Consider the following 26,838-nt stretch of genomic DNA (forward strand, 5'->3'; position numbering starts at 1 on the left):
AGTGCAGAGAGTCCCATACAGGATAAACCCAAGGAGAAACACACCGAGACACATAGTAATCAAATTGGCAAAAATTAAAGACAAAGAAAAATTATTGAAAGCAGCAAGGGAAAAACGACAAATAACATACAAGGGAACTCACATAAGGTCAACAGCTGATTTCTCAGCAGAAACTCTACAAGCCAGAAGGGAGTGGCACAATATACTTACAGTGATGAAAGGGAAGGACCTACAACCAAGATTACTCTACCCAGCAAGGATCTCATTCAGATTTGATGGAGAAATCAAAAGCTTTACAGACAAGCAAAAGCTAAGAGAATTCAGGACCACCAAACCAGCTCTACAACAAATGCTAAAGGAACTTCTCTAAGTGGGAAACACAAGAGAAGAAAAGGACCTACAAAAACAAACCCAAAACAATTAAGAAAATGGTCATAGGAACATACATATTGATAATTACCTTAAACGTGAATGGATTAAATGCTCCAACCAAAAGACACAGGCTCACTGAATGGATACAAAAATAAGACCCATATATATGCGGTCTACAAGAGACCCACTTCAGACCTAGGGACACATACAGACTGAAAGTGAGGGGATGGAAAAAGATATTCCATGCAAATGGAAATCAAAAGAAAGCTGGAGTAGCAATACTCACATCAGATAAAATAGACTTCAAAATAAAGAATGCTACAAGAGACAAGGAAGGACACTACATAATGATCAAGGGATCAATCCAAGAAGAAGATATAACAATTATAAATATATATGCACCCAACATAGGAACACCTCAATACATAAGGCAACTGCTAACAGCTCTAAAAGGGGAAATCAACAGTAACACAATAATAGTGGGGGACTTTCACACCTCACTTACACCAATGGAAAGATCATCCAAAATGAAAATAAATAAGGAAACAGAGGCTTTAAATGACACAATAGACCAGATAGATTGAATTGATATTTATAGGACATTCCATCCAAAAACAGCAGATTACACTTTCTTCTCAAGTGCTCATGGAACGTTCTCCAGGATAGATCACATCTTGGGTCACAAATCAAGCCTCAGTAAATTTAAGAAAATTGAAATCATATCAGGCATCTTTTCTGACCACAACACTATGAGATTAGAAATGAATTACAGGGAAAAAAAGGTAAATAATACAAACACATGAAGGCTAAACAATACGTTACTAAATAACCAAGAGATCACTGAAGAAATCAAAGAAGAAATCAGAAAATACGTAGATATCAATGACAATGAAAACACGACAATCCAAAACTTATGGTATGCAGCAAAAGCAGTTCTAAGAGGGAAATTTATAGCTATACAAGCCTACCTCAAGAAATAAAAAAAAAATCTCTAATAAACAATCTAACCTTACACCTAAAGGAACTAGAGAAAGAAGAACAAACAAAACCCAAAGTTAGCAGAAGGAAAGAAATCATAAAGATCAGAGCAGAAATAAATGAAATAGAAACAAAGAAAACAATAGCAAAGATCAATAAAATTAAAAGCTGGTTCTTTGAGAAGATAAACAAAATTCATAAACCATTAGCCAGACTCATCAAGAAGAAGAGGGAGAGGACTCAAATCAATAAAATTAGAAATGAAAAAGGAGAAGTTACAACAGACACTGCAGAAATACAAAGCATCCAAGAAATGACTACAAGCAACTCTATGCCAATAAAATGGACAACCTGGAAGAAATAGACAAATTCTTAGAAAGGTATAACCTTCCAAGACTGAACCAGGAAGAAATAGAAAATATGAACAAACCAATCACAAGTAATGAAATTGAAACTGTGATTAAAAATCTTCCAACAAACAAAAGTCTAGGACCAGATGGCTTCACAGGTGAATTCTATCAAACATTTAGAGAAGAGCTAACACCCATCCTTCTCAAACTCTTCCAAAATATTGCAGAGGAAGGAACACTCCTAAACTCATTCTATGAGGCCACCATCACCCTGATACCAAAACCAGACAAAGATACTACAAAAAAAGAAAATTACAGACCAATATCACTGATGAATATAGATGCAAAACTCCTCAACAAAATACTATCAAACAGAATCCAACAACACATTAAAAGGATCATATACCATAATCAAGTGGGATTTACCCCAGGAATGCAAGGATTCTTCAATATATGCAAATCAATCAATGTGACTCACCATATTGACAAATTGAAGAAAAACCATATGATCATCTCAATAGATGCAGAAGAAGCTTTTGACAAAATTCAACACCGATTTATGATAAAAACCTCCAGAAAGTGGGCATAGAGGGGACCTACCTCAACATAATAAAGGCCATATACGGCAAACCAACAGTAAACATCATTCTCAATGGTGAAAAACTGAAAGCATTTCCTCTAAGATTAGGAACAAGACAAGGATGTCCACTCTCACCACTATTATTCAACATAGTTTTGGAAGTCCTGGCCATGGCAGTCAGAGGAGGAAAAGAAAAATAAAGGAATACAAATTGGAAAAGAAGAAGTAAAACATGTCATCACAGCAGATGACATGATACTATACATAGAGAATCGTAAAGATGCCACCAGAAAACTACGAGAGCTAATTGATGAATTTGGTAAAGTTGCAGGATACAAAATTAATGCACAGAAATCTCTTGCATTCCTATACACAAATGATGAAAAATCTGAAAGAGAAATTAAGGAAACACTCCCATTTACCACTGCAACAAAAAGAATAAAATACCTAGGAATCAACCTACCTAGGGAGACAAAAGACCTGTATGCAGAAAACTATAAGATACTGATGAAAGAAATTAAAGATGATACCGACAGATGGAGAGATATACCATGTTCTTGGATTGGAAGAATGAATATTGTGAAAATGACTATACTACCCAAAGCAATCTACGGATTCAATGCAATCCTTATCAAATTACCAATGGCATTTTTTACAGAACTAGAACAAAAAATCTTAATATTTGTATGGAGACACAAAAGACCCCAAATAGCCAAAGTAGTCTTGAGGGAAAAAAACGGAGCTGGAGGAATCAGGCTCTCTGACTTCAGACTATACTACAAAGCTACAGTAATCAAGACAATATGGTACTGACACAAAAGCAGAAACATAGATCAATGGAGCAAGGTAGAAAGCCCAGAGATAAACTCACACACCTATGGTCAACTAATCTATGACAAAGGAGGCAAGGATATACAATGGAGAAAAGACAGTCTCTTCAATAAGTGGTGCTGGGAAAACTGGACAGCTACATATAAAAGAATGAAATTAGAACACTCCCTAACACCATACACAAATATAAACTCAAAATGGATTCGAGACTGAAATGTAAGACTGGACACTATAAAACTCTTAGAGGAAAACATAGGAAGAACACTCTTTGCCATAAATCACAGCAAGATCTTTTTTGATTCACCTCCTAGAGTAATGTAAATAAAAACAAAACTAAACAAATGGGACCTAATGAAACTTCAAAGCTTTTGTACAGCAAAGGAAACCATAAACAAGACAAAAAGACAACCCTCAGAATGGGAGAAAATATTTGCAAATGAATCAACAGAGAAAGGATTAATCTCCAAAATTTATAAATAGCTCATGCAGCTGAATATTAAGAAAACAAACAACCCAATCCAAAAATGGGTAGAAGACCTAAATAGACATTTCTCCAAAGAAGACATACAGATGGCCAAGAAGCACATGAAAAGCTGCTCAACATCACTAATTATTAGAGAAATGCAAATCACAACTACAATGAGGTATCACCTCACACCAGTTAGACTGGGCATCATCAGAAAATCTACAAACAGCAAATGCTGGAGAGGGTGTGGAGAAAAGGATACCCTCTTGCACTGTTGGTGGGAATGTAAATTGATACAGCCACTATGAAGAACAGTATGGAGGTTCCTTAAAAAACTAAAAATAGAATTACTGTATCATCCAGCCATTCCACTACTGGGCATATACCCAGAGGAAACGATAATTCAAAAAGACACATGCACCCCAATGTTTATTGCAGCACTATTTACAATAGCCAGGTCATGGAAGCAACCTAAATGCCCATCGACAGACGAATGGATAAAGAAGATGTGTTACATATATACAATGGAATATTACTCGGCCATAAAAAGGAACGAAAATGGGTCATTTGTTGAGACATGGATGGATCTAAAGACTGTCATACAGAGTGAAGTAAGTCAGAAAGAAAAACAAATATTATATATTAACGCATATATGTAGAACCTAGAAAAATGGTACAGATGAACTGGTTTGCAGGGCAGAAATTGAGACACAGATGTAGAGAGCAAACGTATGGACACCAAGGGGGGAAAACGGGTGTGGTGGTGGTGGTGTGATGAATTGGGCGATTGGGATTGATATGTATACACATCAGTGTATGTGTATACACTGATGTGTATAAAATTGATGACTAATAAGAACCTGCCGTATAAAAAAAAACTCATACAAATTGGTAAGACAATTTCCTAATATAAAATTAGGCAAAGGACTTGAGTAGACAGATGAGAAGAGAAATGCAACTAGTCAATAAAAATATGAAAAAATAACCAAATAAATAATCAAATTTGAACTGACATTGTATCACTTCTTATCAGATTGAGCATGAGAGGTTGCAGGTATTTTCACATACTGTTGTTAAAAATTTGTACAGTCTTAAGGGAAATTTGGTACTATGTAAATGTACCTATTAGTGATTTTAATTTTAGTGATTTATTATTATGAAATAATAGAACAAGTAAATAAAAATGAATTCTACAATGTTCATTGAAGTTTTTTTGTATTAGCGAATATAGTCCACAGATTAATTATAAAATATCCAGTCAAGTAGTAGCCTTTCAAAATGATGATATAGACTTTATATCCTTTTTTTAATTAAAAAAACTTGTATTGGGAAATACTTGACATACGGCATTATATTAGTTTCAGGTGTACAACACAATGATTTGATATTTCTATATACTGTGAAATAATCTCCATAATAAGTTGAGTTAACATTCATCATCACATATAGTTGCAATTCTTTTTTTGTGATGAGGACTTTTAAGATCTCTCTTACCAACTTTCAAATATAAAATACAGTATTATTGACTATAGTCACCATGTTGTACATTTCAACCCAAGAATTTATTTGTTTATAAGCGGAGGTTTGTACGTTTTGGCCACCTTCACCCATTTTGTCCACCTCCACCCCTGAGACTGGCAACCACCAATCTGTTCCCTGTATCTGAGTTCACTTTTTTTTTTTTAGATTCCACAAAAAAGTGAGATCATATGGTATTTGTCTTTCTCTGTCTGACATTTCACGTAGCATAATGCCCTCAGGGTCCACCATGTTGTCTCAAATGGCGAGATTTCCGTATTTTTTATGGCTGAATATTATTCCATTATCTCTATATATCACATTTTCTTTATCCATTCATCCATTGATGAACTCTTACATTGCTTCCATGTCTTGGCTATTGTGAATAGTGCTGCAGTGAACATGGAGGTACATACATCTTTTCGAGTTAGTATTTTTGTTTCCTTCAGATAAATACCCAAAAGTGGAATTGCTGGATCATATGGTAGTTTTATTTTTAATTTTTTTGAAGAAACTCCATAATGTTTTCCATAGTCGCTGCACCATTTTACATTCCCACCAACAGTGCACAAGGATTCCCTTTTCTCCACATTCTCACCAGCGTTTATTTCTTGTCTTTTTGATAATAGCTATTCTAACAGGTGATATTTCATTGTGGTTTTGATTTGCATTTCCCTGATGACTAGTGATGTTGAGCACCTTTTCATGTGCCTTTTGGCCATCTGTATGTCTTCCTTTGAAAAATGTCTATTCATATCCTCTGCCCATTTTTTGTTTGGAATGTTGGGCATTTTGCTTTTTGTTTCTTTGTTTGTCTGGTTGCATTGGGTCTTCATTGCTGTGCACAGGCTTTCTCTAGTTGCAGCGAGTGGGGGCCACTCCTCATTGTGGTGCACGGGATTCTCAGTGTGGTGGCTTCTCTTGTTGCAGAGCACAGGCTCCAGGCATACGGGCTGAGTAGTTGTGGCTTACAGGCTTCAGAGCTCAGGCTCAGTAGTTGTGGAGCACGGGCTTATTTGCTCCATGGCATGTGGGACCCTCCCGGACCAGAGATCAAACCTGTGTCCCCTGCATTGGCAGGCAGATTCTTAACCACTGCACCACCAGGGAAGCCCCATTTTTGCTATTGAGTTGTATGAGTTCTTTATGCATTTTGAATATTAACTTCTTATCAGATATTTGATTAGCAAATATTTTCTCACATTTGGTAGTTTGCCTTTTCATTTTGTCAGTTGTTTCTTCTGCTGTGTAGAAACTTTCTAGGTCGATGTTGTCCCACTTGTTTATTTTTGCTTTTGTTATATTTGCTTTTGGTGTCAAATCCAAAAAATCATCGCCAAGACTGATGTCAAGGAATTTATCCCACCTATGTCTTCTTTTAGGAGTTTTGTGGTTTCAGATCTATGTTCAAACGTTTAATCCATTTTGAGGTAATTTTCGTTTATAGTATAAATAGTGGTCCCAACCACATTCATTACACCCACCACACAACTTGCAATAGATTTGGCAATAGCAATCCCTTTATGAGCAGGAACTGTAATTATGCTTCCACCATAAAACAAAAGCATCTCTAGCCCACTTTCTACCACAAGGAACACCAATTTCTCTTATCCCTGTGCTAGTAATTATTGAAACTGTTGGCTTATTTGTCCAACCAATGGCCCTAGCTGTATGACTAATATCACAGCTGGCCATCTATTAATTTATTTAATTGAAGGGGCAACCCTGGCCCTAATAAGCATTGTCCCTACCACAGCCTTCATTACATTTGTTATTCTCATTCTACTCACGATCCTTGAATTTGCAGCAGCCTTTATTCAAGCTTACATATGCACCCTGCTAGTGAGCCTCTACTTACACAATGACACATAATGACCCACCAAACCCATGCATTCCATATAGTAAATCCCAGCCCCTGACCTCTTACAGGAGCCCTCGCAGCCCCTCACAGAGCATCTGGTCTAGTCATATGATTCCATTTAAACTCAACATTTTTATTACCCGTGGGCTTATTAACCAACATCCTAACAATGTATCAATGATGACATCATCCAGAACAGCTTCATTACTTGTATTTATCACATTCTAACTTCCCCAACTAAACACACAGAAAAATCAAGTCCTTACAAATGTGGATTTGACACCATAGGATCAGCATGCCTACGCTTTTTCACAAAATTTTTCACAGTGTCCATTATGGTTCTCCTCTTTGACCTAGAAATGATCCTTCTGCCCCGACCCTCAGCGTCCCAAACAAACAATCTAATAACAATACTCATTATAGCGCTACTCCTAATTTCACCGCTAGCAATACGTTCAGCCTACAAGTGGACTCGAAAGGGGTTAGAGTGGACCAAATATGATAGTTTAAATTAAAGCAAAGTATTTTGGCTCATTAAATTATGATTAAATTCATAATTATCAAGTTCCTTTTGTCTACGTAAATATTATTCTAGCATTTACAGTTTCCCTTAGGGAGTATTAATATACCAATTCCACTTAATATCCTCCCTACTATTTCTGGAAGGAATGATATCATTATTCATTATGGCAACCCTTATAATCCTAAACACCCATTTCCCTCTAGCTAGCATAATACCCATCATCTTACCAGTTTTCACAGCCTGCAAAGCCGCACTGGGATTATCCCTGCTAGTAATAGTATCAAACAGCTATGATATTGATTATGTACAAGATCTCAACCTTCTCCAATTTTAAAAATTATTATGCCACCTATTATATTAGTACCACTAATATGATTATTAAAAATATATAATTTGAATTAATACCACCACTTTCAGTTTACTAGTTTTATTAGCTTATTCCTTCTTAACCAATTTAATGACAACAGCCTTAACTTTTCATTAATCTTCTCTGATTCTCTATCAGCACTTTTACTTTGACATGACTCATCACTAATACTCATAGCCAGCCAGTTCCTCCTATCTAAAGAATCACTAGCTCAAATCACTGCCCCTATATATCACTGTACTATTTATGCTACAGATATTCCTAATTATAACTTTCACTGCCACAGGATTGATTTGATTCTATTCTTATTCGAAAAAACACTAGTCCCAGCATTAATTACTGTCTCTCGCTGAGGAAACCAAACAGAACTACTCACTGCAGGAATTTACTTTTTATTTTACGCGCTAGTGTGATCTCTTCCACTTCTAGTTGCTCTAGTATATATCCAAAATATTATAGGTTCATTAAACTTTTTAATAATCCAGTACTGAGCCCAAACAATATCTAACTCTTGATTCAATATTTTCCTCTGATTAGCATGCATGATAGCTTTTACAGTAAAAAATGCCCCTTACAGATTACACCTCTGATGGCCAAAGGGGCGTGTAGAATTCCCACTTCCAGACCTGTAGTTCTTGCAGCTGTACGACTCAAACTTGGTGGCTATGGTATACTACAAATCACAATAATCCTAAACCCCTTAAACTACATAGTGGATCCATCCCTTATATTATCCTTATGAGGAATAATTATAACCAGCTTAATCTGTTTGCACCAAACAGACTTAAAATCACTCATCAGATACTCCTCTGTTAACCACTTGGCACTTGTCATTGTAGCTGTCCTCATCCAAACACCTTGAAGTTTTGTAGAGGCTACCACCCTAATAATTGCCCATGGCCTCACACCATTTTTACTATCTGACATCTATTCATGTGCTTGTGGACCATGTGTGTGTCTCATCTGGAGAAGGGTCTATTCAAGTCCTTTGTCCATTTAAAAAATTGGCTTCTTTGTCTTTTTGTTGATGAGTTGTAAAAGTTCTTGATATATTCTGGATAACAGACTTTTACCAGATCTATTAAAATGTGCAAATATTTTCTTCCATTCTGTGGGCTTTCTTCCACTTTCTGGATAGTGTCTTTTGAGGCACAAAAGTTTTTAATTTTGAGAAAATCCAATTTATCTATTTTTTTCTTTCATTGCCTGTGCCTTGGTGTCAGATCTAAGGAACCATTGCTAAATCCAAGGTCATGAAGATTTATCCCCATGTTTTCTTCTAGAGTTTATACAGTCATTCCTCGGTATCCATGAAGGAATGGTTCCTGGACTGCCCTGTGGATACCAAAATTCACAGATGGTCAAGTCCCTTATATAAAATAGCATAATATTTGCATGTATCCTACACACATATTCCCATATACTTTAAATCATCTCAAGATTACTTATAATACCTAATACAATGTAAATGTTATATAAATAGTTGTAAATATGTTGTAAATGCTACGTAAATAGTTACCAGCAAGGCAAATTCAAGTTTTTCATTTTGTAACCTTCTAGAATTATTTTTTGGAATATTTTTGATCCACAATTGGTTGAATTTGTGGATGCAGAACCCACATATATGGAGGGCTGACTAAGCCTTTTGTCTATTTTGAGTTAATTTTTGTATGTGGTATGAGGTAAGAGTCCAATTTCATCCCTCGGTACATAGATAGCCAGTTGCCTAGCACCATCTGTTGACAAGACCATTCTTTCCCCAGTTTAATGTTTTCCGCCCTTGTTGAAAGTCAATGACTATAGATGGATGTGTTTATTTCTCAGTTTTCCATTCAATTCCACTGATCTATATGTATATCTCTATGCCAGTATCACAATGTTTTATTTACTGTTGCTGTGTACTAACATGTGAAATTGGGAAGCGTGAGCCTCCAACTTTGATTTTTGAGATTGTTTTGGCTCTTTGGGGTCCCTTGAAATTTCATATGAATGTTAGGATAAGCTTGTGTATTTCTTCCCAAAAGCCTTCAGGAATTTTCATAGGAATCACATTGAATCTGTAGATCGCTTATGTACTATTACCACCTTAACAATATTAAGTCTTTCCATCACCATGGGATGTCTTCACATTATTTAGGTTTTCTTTCATTCCTTTCAGCTATGTTTTACGATTTTCAGTGTACAGTCTTGCACCTTGATTAAATCTATTCCTAAGTATTTTATTGGTGTTGACATTATTTAAAATGTAACTGTCTTCTTAAATTCCTTTTGAGAATATTCATTGCTAGTACATACAAACAAACAGATTTTTGTGTATTGATATTTTGTCCTCTAACTTTGCTGATATTAGTTGACTAGCTCAAATAATTTTTCTGTTGATTCTTTGGAAACATATATGTAAGATGCTGTCATCTGTGTCTGTGAATAGACATGGTTTTACGTTCTCCTTTCATATGTGGATGCCTTTTATGTTTTTCCTCATTGCTCTGGGTAGAATTTCCAGTACCATATTGTAACAATGGTGAAAGCCAGCAATGTGGCCTTGTTCCTGAATTCAGGGATAAACCTTTCAGTCCTCAACATTGAGCATGATACTTCCTGTGTGTTTTGTCTAATGCTTTGTATCATATCGAACGAATGTCCCTTTCCTCCTACTTTTGTGTTTATATGATGAAATTGCACTGGCATTTGTTTAAAGCTTTTTCTGCATCAAGTTACATGATCATGCAATAATTGTCATGTATTACATTACATGGTTTTAATTTAATAATCTATAACATTGCTTGGTTCACTATATTAACAACCTGGAATTTCTGGTGTAGAGACACTTGCTTTTGGTGCATAATCTTTTCAATATGCTGTTGGTTTCATATTTCTATTATTTTGTGAAGGATTCTTACATCTGTATTTAGAAGGAGTGTTGATCTGTAGTTTTCTTTTTATGATGTCTTTGTATGATTTGATTAGATTGGGGTTGGTGTTAGTGGTTCAGAGCAGGGGTCTCCAACCCGCGGGCCACGGACTGCTACTGGTCTGCTGCCTGTCAGGAACCGGCTGCACAGCAGGAGGTGAGCGGTGGGTAAGCAAGCCAGGCTCCATCTGCCTCTTGCCATTGCTCCCCAGTGCTTGCATTACCGCCTGAACCATCCCCCCCCCGCCCCCCTCCCCCTTCCCGTCCGTGGAAAAATTGTCTTCCACGAAACCGGTCCCTGGTGCCAGAAAGGTTGGGGACAGCTGGTTTAGCGGACTAAGGCTAGGGCTGGGGCTGGTATGGGAGCTGACCTGGGGCTGGGTTAAGGTTAGAGTTTATGGTTATAGTATATGGTTTATAATTTATGGTTTATATTTTAGTTATGGTTATAGTTAATGGTTATGGTTGATGGCTTATGGATGTGGTTTCTGGTTATGCGTATTGTTTCTGGTTATAAATTATGGTTTGTGGTTCTGATTTCGGTTTCTGGTTATAATTTATGGATTATGGTTCTGGTTTCAATTTCTGGTTATGGTTAGGTTTATGGTTTATGGTTATGGTTTATGACTATAGCTATATGGTTATATGATATATGATTTTATGGCTTTTTGGTTAAGGTGAAGTTAGGGTTTATAGTACAGGTAAGGTTACAGGTATGAGCCAGGGGTTAGGTTTGGGGTTTGGGTTTGGGTGGAGGGCCTGGGTTACGAGTTAGGGTTAGGGTTTTTCTTTGTAAGCCTACCTAAAGCTTTGTCAATTTTGTTTATCTTTGCAAAAAAAAAGCTCTTAGTCTTATTGATCTTTTTATTGCCTTTTTAGTCTCTATTTCATTTATTTCTGCTCTGATCTTTGTTATTTCCTTCCTTCTACTAATTTTGGGCTTCCTTTGTTCTTTTTTTTAAATTTTTTTTGCTGTACGCAGGCCTCTCACTGCTATGGCCTCTCCCGTCGCGGAGCACAGGCTCCGGACGCGCAGGTTCAGCAGCCATGGCTCATGGGCCCAGCTGCTCCGCGGCATGTGGGATCCTCCCAGACCGGGGCACGGACCCGCATCCCCCGCATCAGCAGGCGGACTCTCAACCACTGTGCCACCAGGGAAGCCCTCATTTGTTCTTTTTCTAGTTTCTTGAGGTGTAAAGTTAGGTAGTTTATAGATCTTTTTTGTTTCTTGATGTAGGCATTTATCACTGTGAAATTCTATCTTACCACCTCTTTTGCCTTATCCCATAAGTCTTGGTATATTTTCTTTCCATTTTCATTTGTCTCGAGATATTTTTTTGATTTCTTCTTTGACCTATTGGTTGTCCAGTAGCATGTTGTTTAAGCCCCACATGTTTGTGAATTTTCTAGTGTTTTTCTTGTAACTGTATTCTAGTTTCATACCATTGTTGGTATGAATCATCCGAAAAGATGCTTGATATGATTCCAGTTTTCTTAAATTTATTAAGATTTGTTCTGTGGCCTAACATATGATCTACCCTGGAGAATGTTCCATGTGCACTTGAGAAGGAAAGGTATTTTGTTGCTTTTGGATGAAATATTCTGTACATGTCTGTAAGTCTATCTTGTCTAATGTGTTGTTAAAGGCCAATGTTTTCTTATTGGTTTCTGTCTGGATGATCTATCCATTGATGAAAGTAGGGTGTTAAAGTCTCCTACTATTATTGTATTGCTTTCTGTTTCTCCCTTTATGTCTGTTTGCTATATATATTAGGTGCTCCTATGTTGGGTGTGTGAATATTTACAAATGTTATATTCTTTTATTAGATTAACTCCTTTATCATTATATAATGACCTTCTTTGTCTTTTATTACACTCTTTTTCTTAAAGTCTATTTTTGGTGATAAAAGTATAGATGCCCCAGCTTTCTTTTGGTTTCTATTTGCATAGAATATCCCTTTTTATCCTTTCACTTTCAGTCTGTGTGTGTCTTTATATTTAAAGTGAGTCTCTTACAGGCAGCACATTGCTGGGTCTTGTGTTTTTATCCATTCAGCCAGTCTGTGTCTTTTGATTGGAGAATTTACGCCATGTACATTTAAGGTATTTATTGATAGGTATATATCTACTGCCATTGTGGTCATGGTTTTCTGGAAGTTTTGTAATTCCTCTGTTCCTTTCTTCTTTTCTTGTTCTCTTTCTTTGCAATTTGATGATTTTCTGTACTGGTATGCTTAGATTCTTTTATCTTTGTCTTTTGTGTATTTACAATAGGTTTTTGCTTTCTGGTTACCACGAGACTTACATAAAACAACTTATATTTATAACAATCTATTTTAAATTGATAGCAATTTAAGTTTGAATGTATTCTAAAGCTCTACACTTTTACCCCCCACCACGTTTTATGTTTTTGATGTCATAATTTACATATTTTTATCCCGTGTTATTCTCAACAAAATATTGTAGTTATATTTATTTTTACTACTTTGTCTTTTAACATTCATACTAGCTTTATAAGTGATTAACCCACCATTTTTACAACATTCTTCTGAATTTTACGTATATTTTTATTTATACTTTCATATGTTTTCCTGTTACTAATTAGCACCCTTTCATTTCAGTTTAAAGAAATCCCTTTAACATTTCTTGTAAGGCTGGTCTAGTGATGATGAACTCCTTTAGCTTTTGCTTGTCTGGAAAACACTTTTTCTGTTCTTCAATTCTGTATGAAAACACTGACAGGTAGAGTATTCTTGCTTCGGTTTTTGTGCTTTGTTTTTTTTTTCTTTTAGCTCATTGAATACATTATGCCACTCCCTTCTGGCCTGCAAATTTTCTGCTGAAAAATATACTGGTAATCGTATGGGGGTTCCCTTGTATGTAACAAGTTGCTTTTCTCCTGATGTTGTTAAGATTCTTCCTTGTCTTTAACTTTTGACACTTTAATTATAAAATGTCTTGGTGTGGGCTTCTTTGAGTTTATCTTTTTTGGTACTCTCTGAGCTTCCTGGATCTGAATGTCTGTTTCCTTCCCCAGGTTGGGAAGTTTTCATCCATTATTTCTTCAAATAAGTTTTCTGCCCCCTTGTCTCTCTCCTCTCCTTCTGGGACCCCCATAATGCAAATGTTGGTCTGCTTGATGTTGTTCCATAAGTCTCTTAAGCTGTCTTTCATTTTTCTTTTTGCTTGGGTGAGTTCTACTGCCTTGTCTGTGAGTTCTCAGATCGTTTTGTCCGGCTTTATCTAATCTGCTACTGAATTTCTCTTTTGTACTTTTCAGTTCAGTTATTGTATCCTTTGGCTCTGTGACTTCTATTTGGTACTTTCTTATATTTTATCTTCGTTGAAATTCTCAGTATGTTCCTTTATTCTTCTCCTAGGCTCAGTTAGCATCTCTACAACCATTGTTCTGAGATCTTTATCAGGTAAATCACTCATCTGTTTCACTAAGGTCTTTTTCTGAGGTTTTATCTTGTTCTTTTGTTTGCAATATATTCGTCTGTTTCTTCACTTTTCTTGACTCTCTGTATTGGTTAGATAGAACAGCCACCTCTCCCAGTATTGAGGGAGTAGTCTAGTGTAGGAGATGTAATATATCCTTCAACACTACCTTGGTTGTCTCTCAATTCTTTGTGATTGTCCAAGCACCTACTTTATTTTTAGTGGCTCCCGATAGTTGAGTCTATGCCAAGACCTGTCAGTGTCCCAAAAGGAAGGAGCTCAGTCAGCACCTAGGTCCAGGCTCATTGGAAGCCAGACCTTCAAGCAACAAATTTTAAAGTGTACAAGTATGCATCTTTCAGGGGAGGACTGGGAGATAGTCTTCTGGGATCTTCTGCTCCCTCTGAGCTGAGCCTTGAGGTGATAGCCAGTTAAGAACTGTTTCTTTCTTTGCTACCATCCTGTTGAACTCATGAATACAAGCTCTGCTGGCCACCAGAACCAGGCAATCAAGGGCCAGGCCCTGGGCAGCAGCCAGCAAAACCAGGATACCAAATGTAGAAACCAGGGCACCAGACACATGTACAAGCTTCCCCTGGGAAACACTGGTGCTCAAGAGAGATAGTGCCTTCCTTCTGAGGTCTCTAGGGAGGATTACAGTGGGCCCTTAGATGTGTGTTCAGTTAGAAGCCCACCCCTCAAGCCACAGCTATGAAGATAAACTAATAGGCCTCTTTCACAGAAAGACTGAGCTCCCGGGTGTGTCGCCTCTCTGCTGTGCCCTGGGGGTGGTAGCCAGTTGAGAGCTCTTTCTTCATTTGTTTCAGTCCCTGGGACCTGTGAATGTGAGCCCCACCGGCCACCAGAGACAGGTGAGCAAGAGGTGTCCGCTGGGTGATACAAGCTCCTTTTTGGGAGATCCTGGTGATCTGGACCAAAATAGAAGGAGAGCACAAAGATATGGTACCTGCTGGCCTCTTGTTTTTGGAGAGTAATTCAGTAGGCCCCCTAGCTGGGTGTTAAATAGTAGATGCCTGTCCCTCAGGCCTACGCTTTAAGATAATCAAACAAGCCTCTTTCACAGAAAGTCCGGTTGCTTTTCAGTTGGCCACCTCTGCCCTGGGCCCTGGGGCAGGTGAGTCTGCACACAGGGGCCTTTTAAAAACTGCTTCTCAGTTTGCATAGCCTTCTGGGTCTGGTGGAAGCAAGCCCTCTTGACTTTCAGAGCCAGATGTTTTGGGGGCTAGTTTCTCAGGTGCAAGTCTTAAAAGTTGAGGCCTGACGTGCAGTGCAAACTCTTTGTTCCTCGGGGAGAAGCTCATGTTTGTAAGTTCCCTCCTGATTGTGATTTGCTGTACAGGGGTGGGTTTATGGCGAGATTGTGTCCCAGCCTCTCCTACCTGCTTCTGTCTGGGCTTTTTCCCATTCACCCGATGTGTAGGAGTCACTCAGCTAGTTTTCGGGGTTTTTTCAGAGAAAATTGTTCCATATGCAGCTGTAGATTGAGTGTGTTTGTGGGAGGAGGTGGCTTCGGGATATTCCTACATCGCCATCTTGGACTAGAACGTATATACTTTTATATGGGAAAATACCTAAGATGCATTGTTAAGATATTTTTTTCAAGATACAAAACTATATTTGCAATAGGGTTCTGTTTTTGTAAGGGAAAAAAAAAACTTATTTGTGAAATCGTAGAAAAAAATCTGGCACCCTGCTTATCCAAACAGTGGCTATCTTGGAGCGGCAGGTGTGGGGGGGGGGGAGTGTGAGACAGATGGGATGATGATATACTATCAGTGATTTTTTATTCTCTTTACAATTCTATATTGTTTGAATTTTCAATAAATATTCTGTCCTTGTGAAATTCCCTTCCTCCCGTCCTCCTCATCCAATTTACCTAACATCTACTTGTCTTTTAAGACTTAACCTTTGTTGACAAAAATTCAATTAACAATTAAGTTAAGAAGAAAAAATAGAATTTTATTTGAGCCAAACTGAGAATTATAACCTGGGAGACAGACTCTCAGAACATCTGAGAACTGTTCCACTTGTTAGAAGTCGAAGGCACAGTCATATACATTTTCAAGACAAAGGACTGTACATCAAAATCACACACTGACATTTTACATAAAGTTCACCAAAGATACGTAATCCAGGTAAGCATGTACAAAGTGAGCAGTAAATCACCGTGACCCCTTACAGAGTTGTGAAAGAATGCTAATCTAAGAAGTTACTTTGCTGACATCAGAACAAAGGATAAAAACATTGATCTTCGTGGCAGGCGTTCCCACCTTTGAGGATGTCTGGCTAACGTATAACACAGATGCACATTGTACATTAGGGAGGGCCCAATACAGGCAGGGAATATGTTATGCTTAAATTTTCTTGTCCTGCTTTAAAATATAAATTTTATTTTATCACTTTCAATTCTACCTCCACAAAGTTCTCCCCTTATTTTCAGGCTAAATTAGATGTATCTTTACTATGCTCTTATCATTCTGTTTAATTATTAAAATTCTTAACTTAAACACTAAATTATGATCTCAAGGACGAGGATAAGGATATTCATATTTAGGATATGAATCATATTTAGGAGGATAAGGATAGATTTCATCTTTACAGTAAGCACAGGGCCTGGTACGCGATAGAGTTTCGATAAATCTTTATTGAATGAATGAAGGAATAAGCGAATGAATGGACGGTTAAGTGCTTAAAAGTAGGCCCTAACTTGAGTCTGATTTGTTGTGAACAACCTGTGTAAGAACAATCACTCGTATCAAAGAATTCAACCAGTCCCCACGTTAAAATTATCCTGTGTTTCTGAGACACTTAAGACTCTCGGTTACAGTTGGGTGTGCTGGGAACCATTTCTGTCACTTTAGGGAATCTACAGGCTTGTCCCTAGGGATTCTTGGGACCCTCTCCTCAGCAGTTGTGACCCCTGGGGTGATCTGGCGTAGTACAGGTGGTGATAGGAAGGCTTCACTTCCAACCCCACAGTGGCCTCAGGAGAAGTGTGCTTGTTGCAGTCCAGTTGGAACTCAGAATGTGAAGCAATATTTATGGGCAGTGGTGAGGTTTGTATTCCTTTATAATCACGGCAATATAGAAACTGTCATAACCCTAAATGTCACTCATAACACTGTTTTCTTGGTATGGTAAAATATGGTATACATTTTTTAAACTGGCATATAAATTGATGAAATTTAACTTGTATGTGTATGTGTACATGTGTTTGTGTGAGTGTATGTAAATTAGGGACGACCTGTAGGATCAGTAGGCAAATTTACTGTGTTTTGGCTTTAGAGGAAGAGAGTTCTCTATTTTTATTTTTTTTGCGGTACTCGGGCCTCTCAGTGTCCCGGCCTCCCCCGATGCGGAGCAAAGGCTCCGGACGCGCAGGCTCAGCGGCCATGGCTCACGGGCCCAGCCGCTCCGCGGCATGTGGGATCTTCCCGGACCGGGGCACGAGCCTGCGTCCCCTGCATCGGCAGACGGACTCTCAACCACTGCGCCACCAGGGAATCCCTGAGATTTCTCTATTTTTAAAATTTTTTCTTTAGTATAAGCTGCTTATTTTTATGATTTTAGGTTGGCATATTGTAGTATAATATTACATTTCTTGTATCTTTTTAATAAATTTGGAGGCTGATTGCAAGGCAAATATTAGTATAATAATGCAGGAATCTATGGCCCAAAACACTTTAATTATGCTTGATATGTGATGTGATTACAAATACCAAGTATTTAGTACTTTGTTAGTTTAAAAATTAAATCTCTTAGGTTTAGAAGATGGTCTAAATTGTCTTCCTTTTTCATGGGTCTATTAAGAATTTTGCCACTAGAGGGCTCTTAATACCATATTTTAGTTCATTTAAATGTGTAATAATAATATTTACAATAATGTCAGTATTGGCTAATACTGTCTTTCCAATTAATATATCTTAGAAAATTTTTTGAAAAGTCTAATTTAAGTGTAGCAAAATATGAGAAATGTTGCTTTTTAAAAATAATAATTATCTTCAGAAATAGTTTGGTGATCATGCACCACTGCATGCATGATATAATGGACCTTTGAACTTTTTAAAGTGCAAGTTAAAACTAGTCTTTGTCGGGCTTCCCTGGTGGCGCAGTGGTTAAGAATCCACCTGCCAATGCAGGGTACATGGGTTCAAGGCCTGGTCCAGGAAGATCCTGCATGCTGCGGAGTAACTAAGCCCACGCGCCACAACTACTGAGCCTGCACTCTAGAGCCCATGAGCCACAACTACTGAGCCCGCATGCCTAGAGCCCGTGCTCCACAACAAGAGAAGCCACTGCAATGAGGAGCCTGCGCACCGCAAGGAAAGTAGCCCCAACTCGCTGCAACTAGAGAAAGCCCCACACGGCAACACAGACCCAATGCAGCCAAAAATAAATAAATAAGCAGATACCAGATTTAACATAAATATGAGTATATATGTATTATATATTTAATATAAATATGAGTATATATAATATATAAAACATATATATGAAATATAAAATTTACTAAGTGCCTTTTATGAGGAATTTCACATGATTGTGGATAAGTGTAACAGTTACTGTACGTTCTGATGTGTGCAATGAGAGATATTAGGCATGGGAGTTAAGAGATCAAAATAAATTTAAAAAAAGACAAAGCCCAGAATGAAACGACCGGAAGTCTTCTCTGATGAGGTAACCTTTGAGCTAAATCTTTTGATAGGCATGGAGGAGTTTAGATGGGAAGGAAAGGAAATTGTTCTGCTCAGAGGGAAAAGTGTGGAGGCATGAAATAAATAGCCTTAGAGATTCAGGGACTTCTTGGTATCATCATGGATAAATTAAAAATCTGTGAGGATAACCCACCTAGCTTTAGCATTCATCAACCTTTAACTTCCTACAGACCTACTTCAGCCTGTTTCCCCGGTCATACCCTGGACCTTGTTCTTATTTCTTTACTCATTCAGCAAAGATTTATTGAATGCCTACCTCTATATGCTAGGCACTATTCTGGCCCTCAGAGGGCAGTGGTAAAGGACAAATGAGATTCCTGCTCTTGCACTTTACTTGCAAGTCAGGAGAAACCAACAATAAATAAGAAAAAACTGGAAAAAAGCAGATACTAATAAATGGCATGCACAGAATTAATCAGGGTGGTAACTAGATTGGGTGTTTAGGGAGGGCTTGTATGATGAGTTATTATTTAAGCTGAAACCCAAATGACCAGAAGGAATCAGCTATGTAATTATTAGGGTAGAAATATTCTGATCTGAGGGTAAAATTACTGCAAAGGTCATAAGACAGGAGTGAAGCCCAGGAAGAAGGCCAGTGGACTGATGTACAGTGGGCAAAGAGGAGAATGATATGTGATGACGTCGGAGAGAAAAGCAGAAGCGAGGTGAAGCAGGGCTTTGTAGGCCAGAAGAAGAGGTTAAGATTTTATTGTAAATGCAGTAGGAAGGCATTAGAGGGCTCTAAGTATGAGAATGGCATGATTTATCACCTTGAAAGGTTATTCTGGCCATTACGTAGATAAAAAAAATTGTGAGGGGCCAGAGTAGAAGCTTGGTATTGAGTTCAGTAGTACTAGAAAGGCATGAGAAGTCATGGTGGCTTGGACAAAGGTGGTAGTAAGAGACGTGGAAAGCTGGATGTGTTTGGGAGGTAAAATAAACAAATCCTGCTGAGTTTTGATTTGGGGAACTAAGAAGATGGTAGCGCAATTTACTGAGATGGACAGGTATGGGCTGAATTGGTTGAGAGTGACAGAAACCAGAGGATTTTGGTGGGGACATGGTAAGTGTGGAACACACAAATGGAAATGTCAAGTAGGCAAACGTGAATCTGGAGTTCTGAGGAAAATCAGATCCAGCCACCGTGTGTGTGTAGACTGTGTCTTTCCAGGGCTGAGCAGCACAGTGTATGTGGCCTGAAGATCATCACTAGCATGGATTTGGGAACCACCGGCCTATAGATGGTATTAAAGCCACAGGAATGAATGAGGCTTCGGCCCACTCAGGGTAATCATTCTTATCTTTTGTACAAAATGAAGCATATGGTGCTGAATTTTCAAAAGTCACCTTCAATTCCTTATCAAGAGCCAATTCCAACACTTTATCCTGAAGCTGTAGTTAAATTATCTTTTGATGATGAAAAAATTGGATTTCAGATCAGTGAACTTCCTTTGTGTAGATATTCTCTTGATGGACAGTAAAATTCAAGACATTCTATCAAATGTGTACAGTATTCAGTACTGACATTTTGCAGATGTCCAATATCAAGATCACCTATTTCATTGATAATTTTTTTAATTAATTAATTTATTTATTTATGGCTGTGTTGGGTCTTCGTTTCTGTGCGAGGGCTTTCTCTAGTTGTGGCAAGCGGGGGCCACTCTTCATCGCGGTGCACGGGCCTCTCACTATCGCAGCCTCTCTTGTTGCAGAGCACAGGCTCCAGACGCGCAGGCTCAGTAATTGTGGCTCACGGGCCCAGTTGCTCCGCGGCATGTGGGATCTTCCCAGACCAGGGCGCGAACCCGTGTCCCCTGCATTGGCAGGCAGACTCCCAACCACTGCGCCACCAGGGAAGCCCCAGTGATAATTATTGATATCAAGTCTCCTGTGTTCTCTTCTAATATTTTCATGATTTTTGTGGCTTTTGATTGGTTTAGTTATGCCTTCACATTTAAATCTTTTATCCATCTGGAATTTATTTTAGTGTAAAATGGGGAGAATCTAAATTTATTTTATTTCAAATCTTAGCCAGCTGTCTCAAAATACTTACCATATAAACGTAGGCTTTTTCTATTGATCTGAAATGCCATATGCTAAATTCCCAAGTGAATCCTGAGATCTGTTTCTGGAATTTCTAGTCTGTTTCCATGATCTTATTCATGACCCAGGTTATGTTTTTATATCAAATTCAAATTACACATATATTAAAAGAATTTCCACACTACAATAACTGCACATTAATCAAGTTACAATGAAAAATTGCTTGTATTCTGTGAAGTTCTTCCCTGTTATAAGCCAGTTCCTATACCTGTTGAACCAAGGTGTCATTGAAAAGTTATACTTTAACTACCTTCTCTGCTTCATACTCTGTCAACATTTCCAGGCAAACAGTTTTAAGAAATGTTATTTTTTAGATAGATTTATTATAAATCTATAAATTTAGTGCAATTCAAATAAAAATTCCAGTTGGTAACTGTTGAGACTTGACAAAACACTATTAAAGTTTAGCTAGAAGAAAAAAAATACATGGAAAAATTTCTAAAACGATTATGATGAAAGAGGACTTTTCATTAGCAGATATAAACATGATATCAATATGAAGAAAGAAGTTTTTTTTTTCAGTTTCATTGCCAACAAACACAAGGAGTTTTAGAATGTATAAAACTATGAAGGCTTATAGTATCAATAAATGTGGTTTGGAGTTTAATTATTGTGCAGGAGTATGTTCTAGCTGCAATGACAGGAAAACATTCTAGAATAGTTATGAAGATTAAGGAACTTGCATCAGAATGTAAATTGACCCATTGCTTCCTTCCTCCAGAAGTCTAACTTCAAAAAGAGTCAATTGAACTAAAGAGTAACATAGAATTATAAAAATTATGAATTATATAAAGGCAGTGTGTTGACTTAAATACAAGATTATTCTCTTATGTGATAATACGGACACTGATAAATTCCTGTTGTCGCATACTGAAGTACTGTGGTTATTAAGGGGAACGTTCTGTTGAGAAAGTCTAAATTCTTGGACTCCCTGCAGGGTAGAAAACCAGTTTGATCTACATACTGAAGAATTCTCAACTCTTTGAAGATGTGAATTGGAAAGGCTGACTCACTTGTTGGTTTGATATCTTTGATATTATTGTTGGAGAAAATCCTTCCTGTAAGAAAGAAATGCAGCTGGCTTTTTAATGGTAGATAATATCAAAGGCTGCCTAGATGTTCCATGGGCACCTCAAATCGAACATATCCACAATCAAATTCACTACTTTTTTTCCCCAAACCTATTCTTCCTTTTCTTTTCTTGGTAATTGTTACCACCATCCATCTTATTACCTAAGCCAAGCATCTGTAAATCAGTCTTTGCCTGTCCGTTGCCTTACTTCTATATCCAGTTGCCATCCAAGTTATGTTGATTTACTTCCTTATCATCTCTCACATATGCTCCTTCTAATGGTCCTGATTGCTTCTATCTTGAGTTAGGCCCTGATCCTCTTACCTTGGACTTCTTACTCTTTACAAAGCAATACATTCATCAGGCGGGCACCAGAATACTCTTTCCAAATGCAAATTTCTTCATGTTACTTTCCTAGTAAAAATTTTTTTGGGGCTCTCTTTTACCCACAGAGGAAATTCTGGTCTTTAGAGTGGCATCCAAAGCTCTCCACAGGCTGGCCTGCCTCTCTCCAGCTTCAAATCTTTACACCCTCCTAGCCTGTCTCATTCCAACCATGCCTGACTACTCAGGGTGCTTGTAACCCTGTTTTGCTTCATACCTTTCTCCCTTCACTCATACTTAAAATTCCCTACCACCATTTTGGGGAAGACCTAATTATCTTTCAAGATTTAGTTCAAACTTTACCACCTTTGGGTAGCGTTTCCTTTTTTCACCACTCACAGACTATTCTTCCCACAGAATTAACTGTTCTTCCTTTCTATTCTATTGTGGACCCCTTACTACACTACAGCACCCACAAATGGTATTATGCCTATTTGTTTACCTGCTTTCCTAATAGACTGGCAGCTCCTTAAGTCAGGGACCTTGTCTTTTCTTTCCTTTTGCTTCTAGCATCTATGGATGCCTGTACAATTTAGGCACTCAATAAAAATTCTTTGAATGAATGAGTTAATAAGTGAGAAGTGTCAGAGGCCTGATGGAAAGAGTTGGCAGAGAATGCTAGTGTTAAAACTGGTCAAGAGGAAGATACAGGGCAATATCGTGATGAGAGTAGGGAAAAGATAGTTTACTGAGGGGGACTTGGCTTTGTATGGTGGATGAGGGTGAGAGGCATGGTGGGATGAACTGGCATTAAGCTTCTGACTAGAATTCCGGTATAAGGTTCTTTTATTGCTGTAGAAAAGTACAGGTGGTATTTGAGATCAAATGAAGTTTGCTGGATGTGATCCAGTTTGCAAATATTAGCACACACATACCAAATTTTCATAATACTGCATTTATCTAGTACTTTACAGCGTACAAAATACTTTTATTATTTTATTTGACCCTTAGACCAGTCATCTCCCTAAGCTTCAGTTCCCTTTTTTGTAAAATGAAAATAATAGCTATCTCTTAGGATTGTTTACAAGAGGTATCATATGTCTGGCACACAGTTACATACCAAATGGGTTGTTAGATCAGGCATTTGAGGCCCATAATGGTTAAGTGACTTGCTCAAGGTCACAAAGGTAAGTTAGTGGCAGGTTTAAATATAAATTCCTATGTCCTCTTTTTGTAGTATTCTTTTTACTACACCAGGATGTAATGATATCTTCTACATTACTTGGTACATAGCATCTTTAATTCCCCTCAGAGGCTTACCCAAAAGCAGGCTTTGGAATTAGTCTATCAGAGAGTTTATTGCCAAAATCAAGCAAAATCTAAAACTTGGCTAAAACCAAAATGCAAATACAAATATTTTTATAGCTTGCATTGCTTCCTAGCCTCTCTATTTTACACTGAGGGGTTTTCAGCAAAGAATCTGAGCAGGCTAGCTCCTGCCCTTATGAGGCTGTGGAGATGGGCTCTCATTTAAATTAATTATTTAAATATTGTTTTTGAATCCAGTTTTAGGCCAGAGCAAGTGTCCATCTGAGGCCTGGAATTAAGGTAGCAGAAATCTAGTGAGAACTGGAACAGGAAGAGAGTGAATCTGGGCTGCAGCAGACACTGACGATCACACCCATCTGTCCTTGTGTTCCCTGTAGAGTTCTGTCCAGGAAGAACCTGAAGCCACAAGATATGAACTGGAGATGAAATTATTAAGTGAAACAGTTTCAGCAGGTATTCCTCTAAATTACATTTTTAGAATTTAATTCTATTGGGATTTTTCTGCTTACAAAAGAAATGCAGGGACATTGTAAAAAAAAAAAAAAAACTCGGATGTTGCAGAAGTATAAAGTGAAAATTCTTCCTCATCCCTCTTCTGATATAACCAATGTTAACAACTTTTTAAAATTTGTACAATCTCTCTCTCTGTCTCTGTTTCTCTCTCTCTTTTTTTTTGTGGTACGCGGGCCTCTCACTGCTGTGGCCTCTCCCGTTGCGGAGCACAGGCTCCGGACGCGCAGGCTCAGCGGCCATGGCTCACGGGCCCAGCCGCTCTGCGGCATGTGGGATCTTCCCGGACCGGGGCATGAACCCGTGTCCCCTGCATCGGCAGGCGGACTCTCAACCACTGCGCCACCAGGGAAGCCCCTGTTTCTCTCTCTTTTGGTTTTAAATAAAACCATGGGATCATATCATACAGATGTTTTTGTTGAAAATTACTTTTTTTCACCTAATAGTATTTGTCATTGTACATACATACATAGAACACAATATATATTCTGCTTCAATGAATAATATTCAACAAGATTCTACGTCAGAGCACATTGGTAACCTTACTTTTTAAAGTATCTGTATAATTTCATCCAATAATGGGACATTATTTAAATCCTTATTAGTAGACAATAAGGTTATTTCTAATTTTTTTTATTATTGCAAGCAGTGTTGCATTGAAAATTCTCAAGCACACGTACATGATCAGAAATTTTTCAACACTCCTGTATTCAGTCTTATCCTGGCAAGTAGAAACTGGATATAGTTTTAATATGTCAAAATGATAGTGATGTCTAATTTGAAAATCTTTTAGTTTGAGATTTATATACATGTTTTCCACTAACTTTATCATTATGCTTCTTTCCCAGTAACTTTTAAGGAATATACTTTTTATATATTTCTTAGCATATTTTTTATAACAGGCTTCTTATCTACTTCACTTTTTCCAATACACTTTTGTGTCAGCAGTCAACTAGGTTTATATCTTTATAATTTTTCTATAATCCTTATGAGATAATTTTCCTGTTAGAAATATGATAATATATTCAATTCATGAAACTGTGTCAATAATACCAAGGTTTCTACATGGTGATCCCCAAATAATATATATCATAAATAGTCTAAATTGGGACACAGTATTCTTTCTGACTTTCTTTTCAGGTAAATGGACTATTAACTAGATACATTTGAAAATTACTTAAGGTATACATTTTATTGAATGTATACAAGGAAAAGGGGGCAATTGCTTAACTGGAATTTTCTCTGGATATTTCCACTTATTTTCAGTGCCTAATCTCTGTGGGTTAAATTCAGTGCCATCTCAGTGTGCTTCCTTTAATAGGAGAGGAAAATTGTAATGATAAATAATAAGACTAACAGTTCCTGAATTTTTACTATGGGCTTGGCACCAGTTCTAAACTCCTTTCTTGTATTAAATCACAGCTCCCCCAAATTGTAGACGATAGATACTACTATTATATGCATATGTTGAGGAAGGAACTGAGACTAGAGATGTTAATTAGCATATCTTGTATAAGGTCACACAGCTAGTCAAGTGTGGAACCTGTAAGGGTCTGATTTCCTCTTCTTATCTATTACACTCTATTAAAAGAATTTTGGTGAAAGGTGGGAATGATGGTATGTGACATCAGATATCCCCTGATTGTGCACTGAGATTTATGGGATCATAGAATTTCCCTGTAAAATGTCTGAACACAAAGATTATCCAGTCCAGTTTCTTCACTTTCAAACCTCCATCCCTGTTTTTCTATAAGCTGGGCCCATTTATGTTGAAAAAAAAAAATTAGCTTTCATTTCATATATGGGCCAAATTTTATTTTTTTAACATTTTACTTCTTTCAGATTTTTAGCTCCATAATGTCCAATTTAAAAAAATTAATTTGTCAGTTATTAAATTTTGTGTTAAACCACTTTTGATCTTTTATAATGAAGGTTAGCAGGATATGCCACCCCAAAATCTGTCACTTCGGCATAAGAATTATTTTGAGCTGAAAACAATTAAAAAGAGGCAAGAAAAGGTCCTTACCCTCCTCCTATTTGCCTAAAAGCAGGGCCTAAACTTTCAAAAGTGTTTTTCCTCCCCTCTCTACCAGGAGGGACAAAGGTTAAAGGTTAATTCCCAGAGACAAGTTTAGACCCTATTAGCCTGGAGAGGGTGCCAGAGGAATTTACATAACAGGCTTTATCTCTGCCCTTGGAAGCCTAAAACTGCTATCCGTTGTTCTGTTATTTCTCCACAAATTTATTATTCTTTGTAGAAGATGCTATATAAGCCAGAGTTCTAAACCACCTCTTTGAGTTACTAATTTTTCTCAGGGTATCTCCCATGTATACATGAGGTGTACATGTTAATAAACTCCTGTTCATTTTTCTCTTGTTAATCTGTCTTTTATTACAGGAGTCTCGGCCAAGAACTCAGAAGGGTAGCGGGAAAATTATTTTTCCTCCCATACAATGAACCATATTTTTAAAGTTTTTATGTAAATAGTAACACATCCTTATTGTATACAAATTCCTAAAACGTTAGTATATAAAATATAAATGGGGCCCTCCCCTGCACCCTAAC

At 37.5% G+C, this 26,838-nt stretch overlaps 1 protein-coding gene across 2 annotated transcripts in view; it reads left to right on the forward strand.

The window, feature by feature from the left end:
• Nucleotides 1-26,838, forward strand: part of DNAI7 (dynein axonemal intermediate chain 7) — a 75,072-nt gene that overhangs the window by 36,510 nt on the left and 11,724 nt on the right. For both annotated transcript variants that reach the window (XM_065886894.1, XM_065886895.1), the window contains one exon: nt 24,140-24,215. In XM_065886894.1, the coding sequence (XP_065742966.1) occupies nt 24,140-24,215 (76 nt within the window). The remainder of the gene's footprint in view (nt 1-24,139; nt 24,216-26,838) is intronic.

This window comes from Phocoena phocoena, chromosome 11, assembly GCF_963924675.1.
Source record: "Phocoena phocoena chromosome 11, mPhoPho1.1, whole genome shotgun sequence".
In the NCBI taxonomy this organism is placed as follows: domain Eukaryota; kingdom Metazoa; phylum Chordata; class Mammalia; order Artiodactyla; family Phocoenidae; genus Phocoena; species Phocoena phocoena.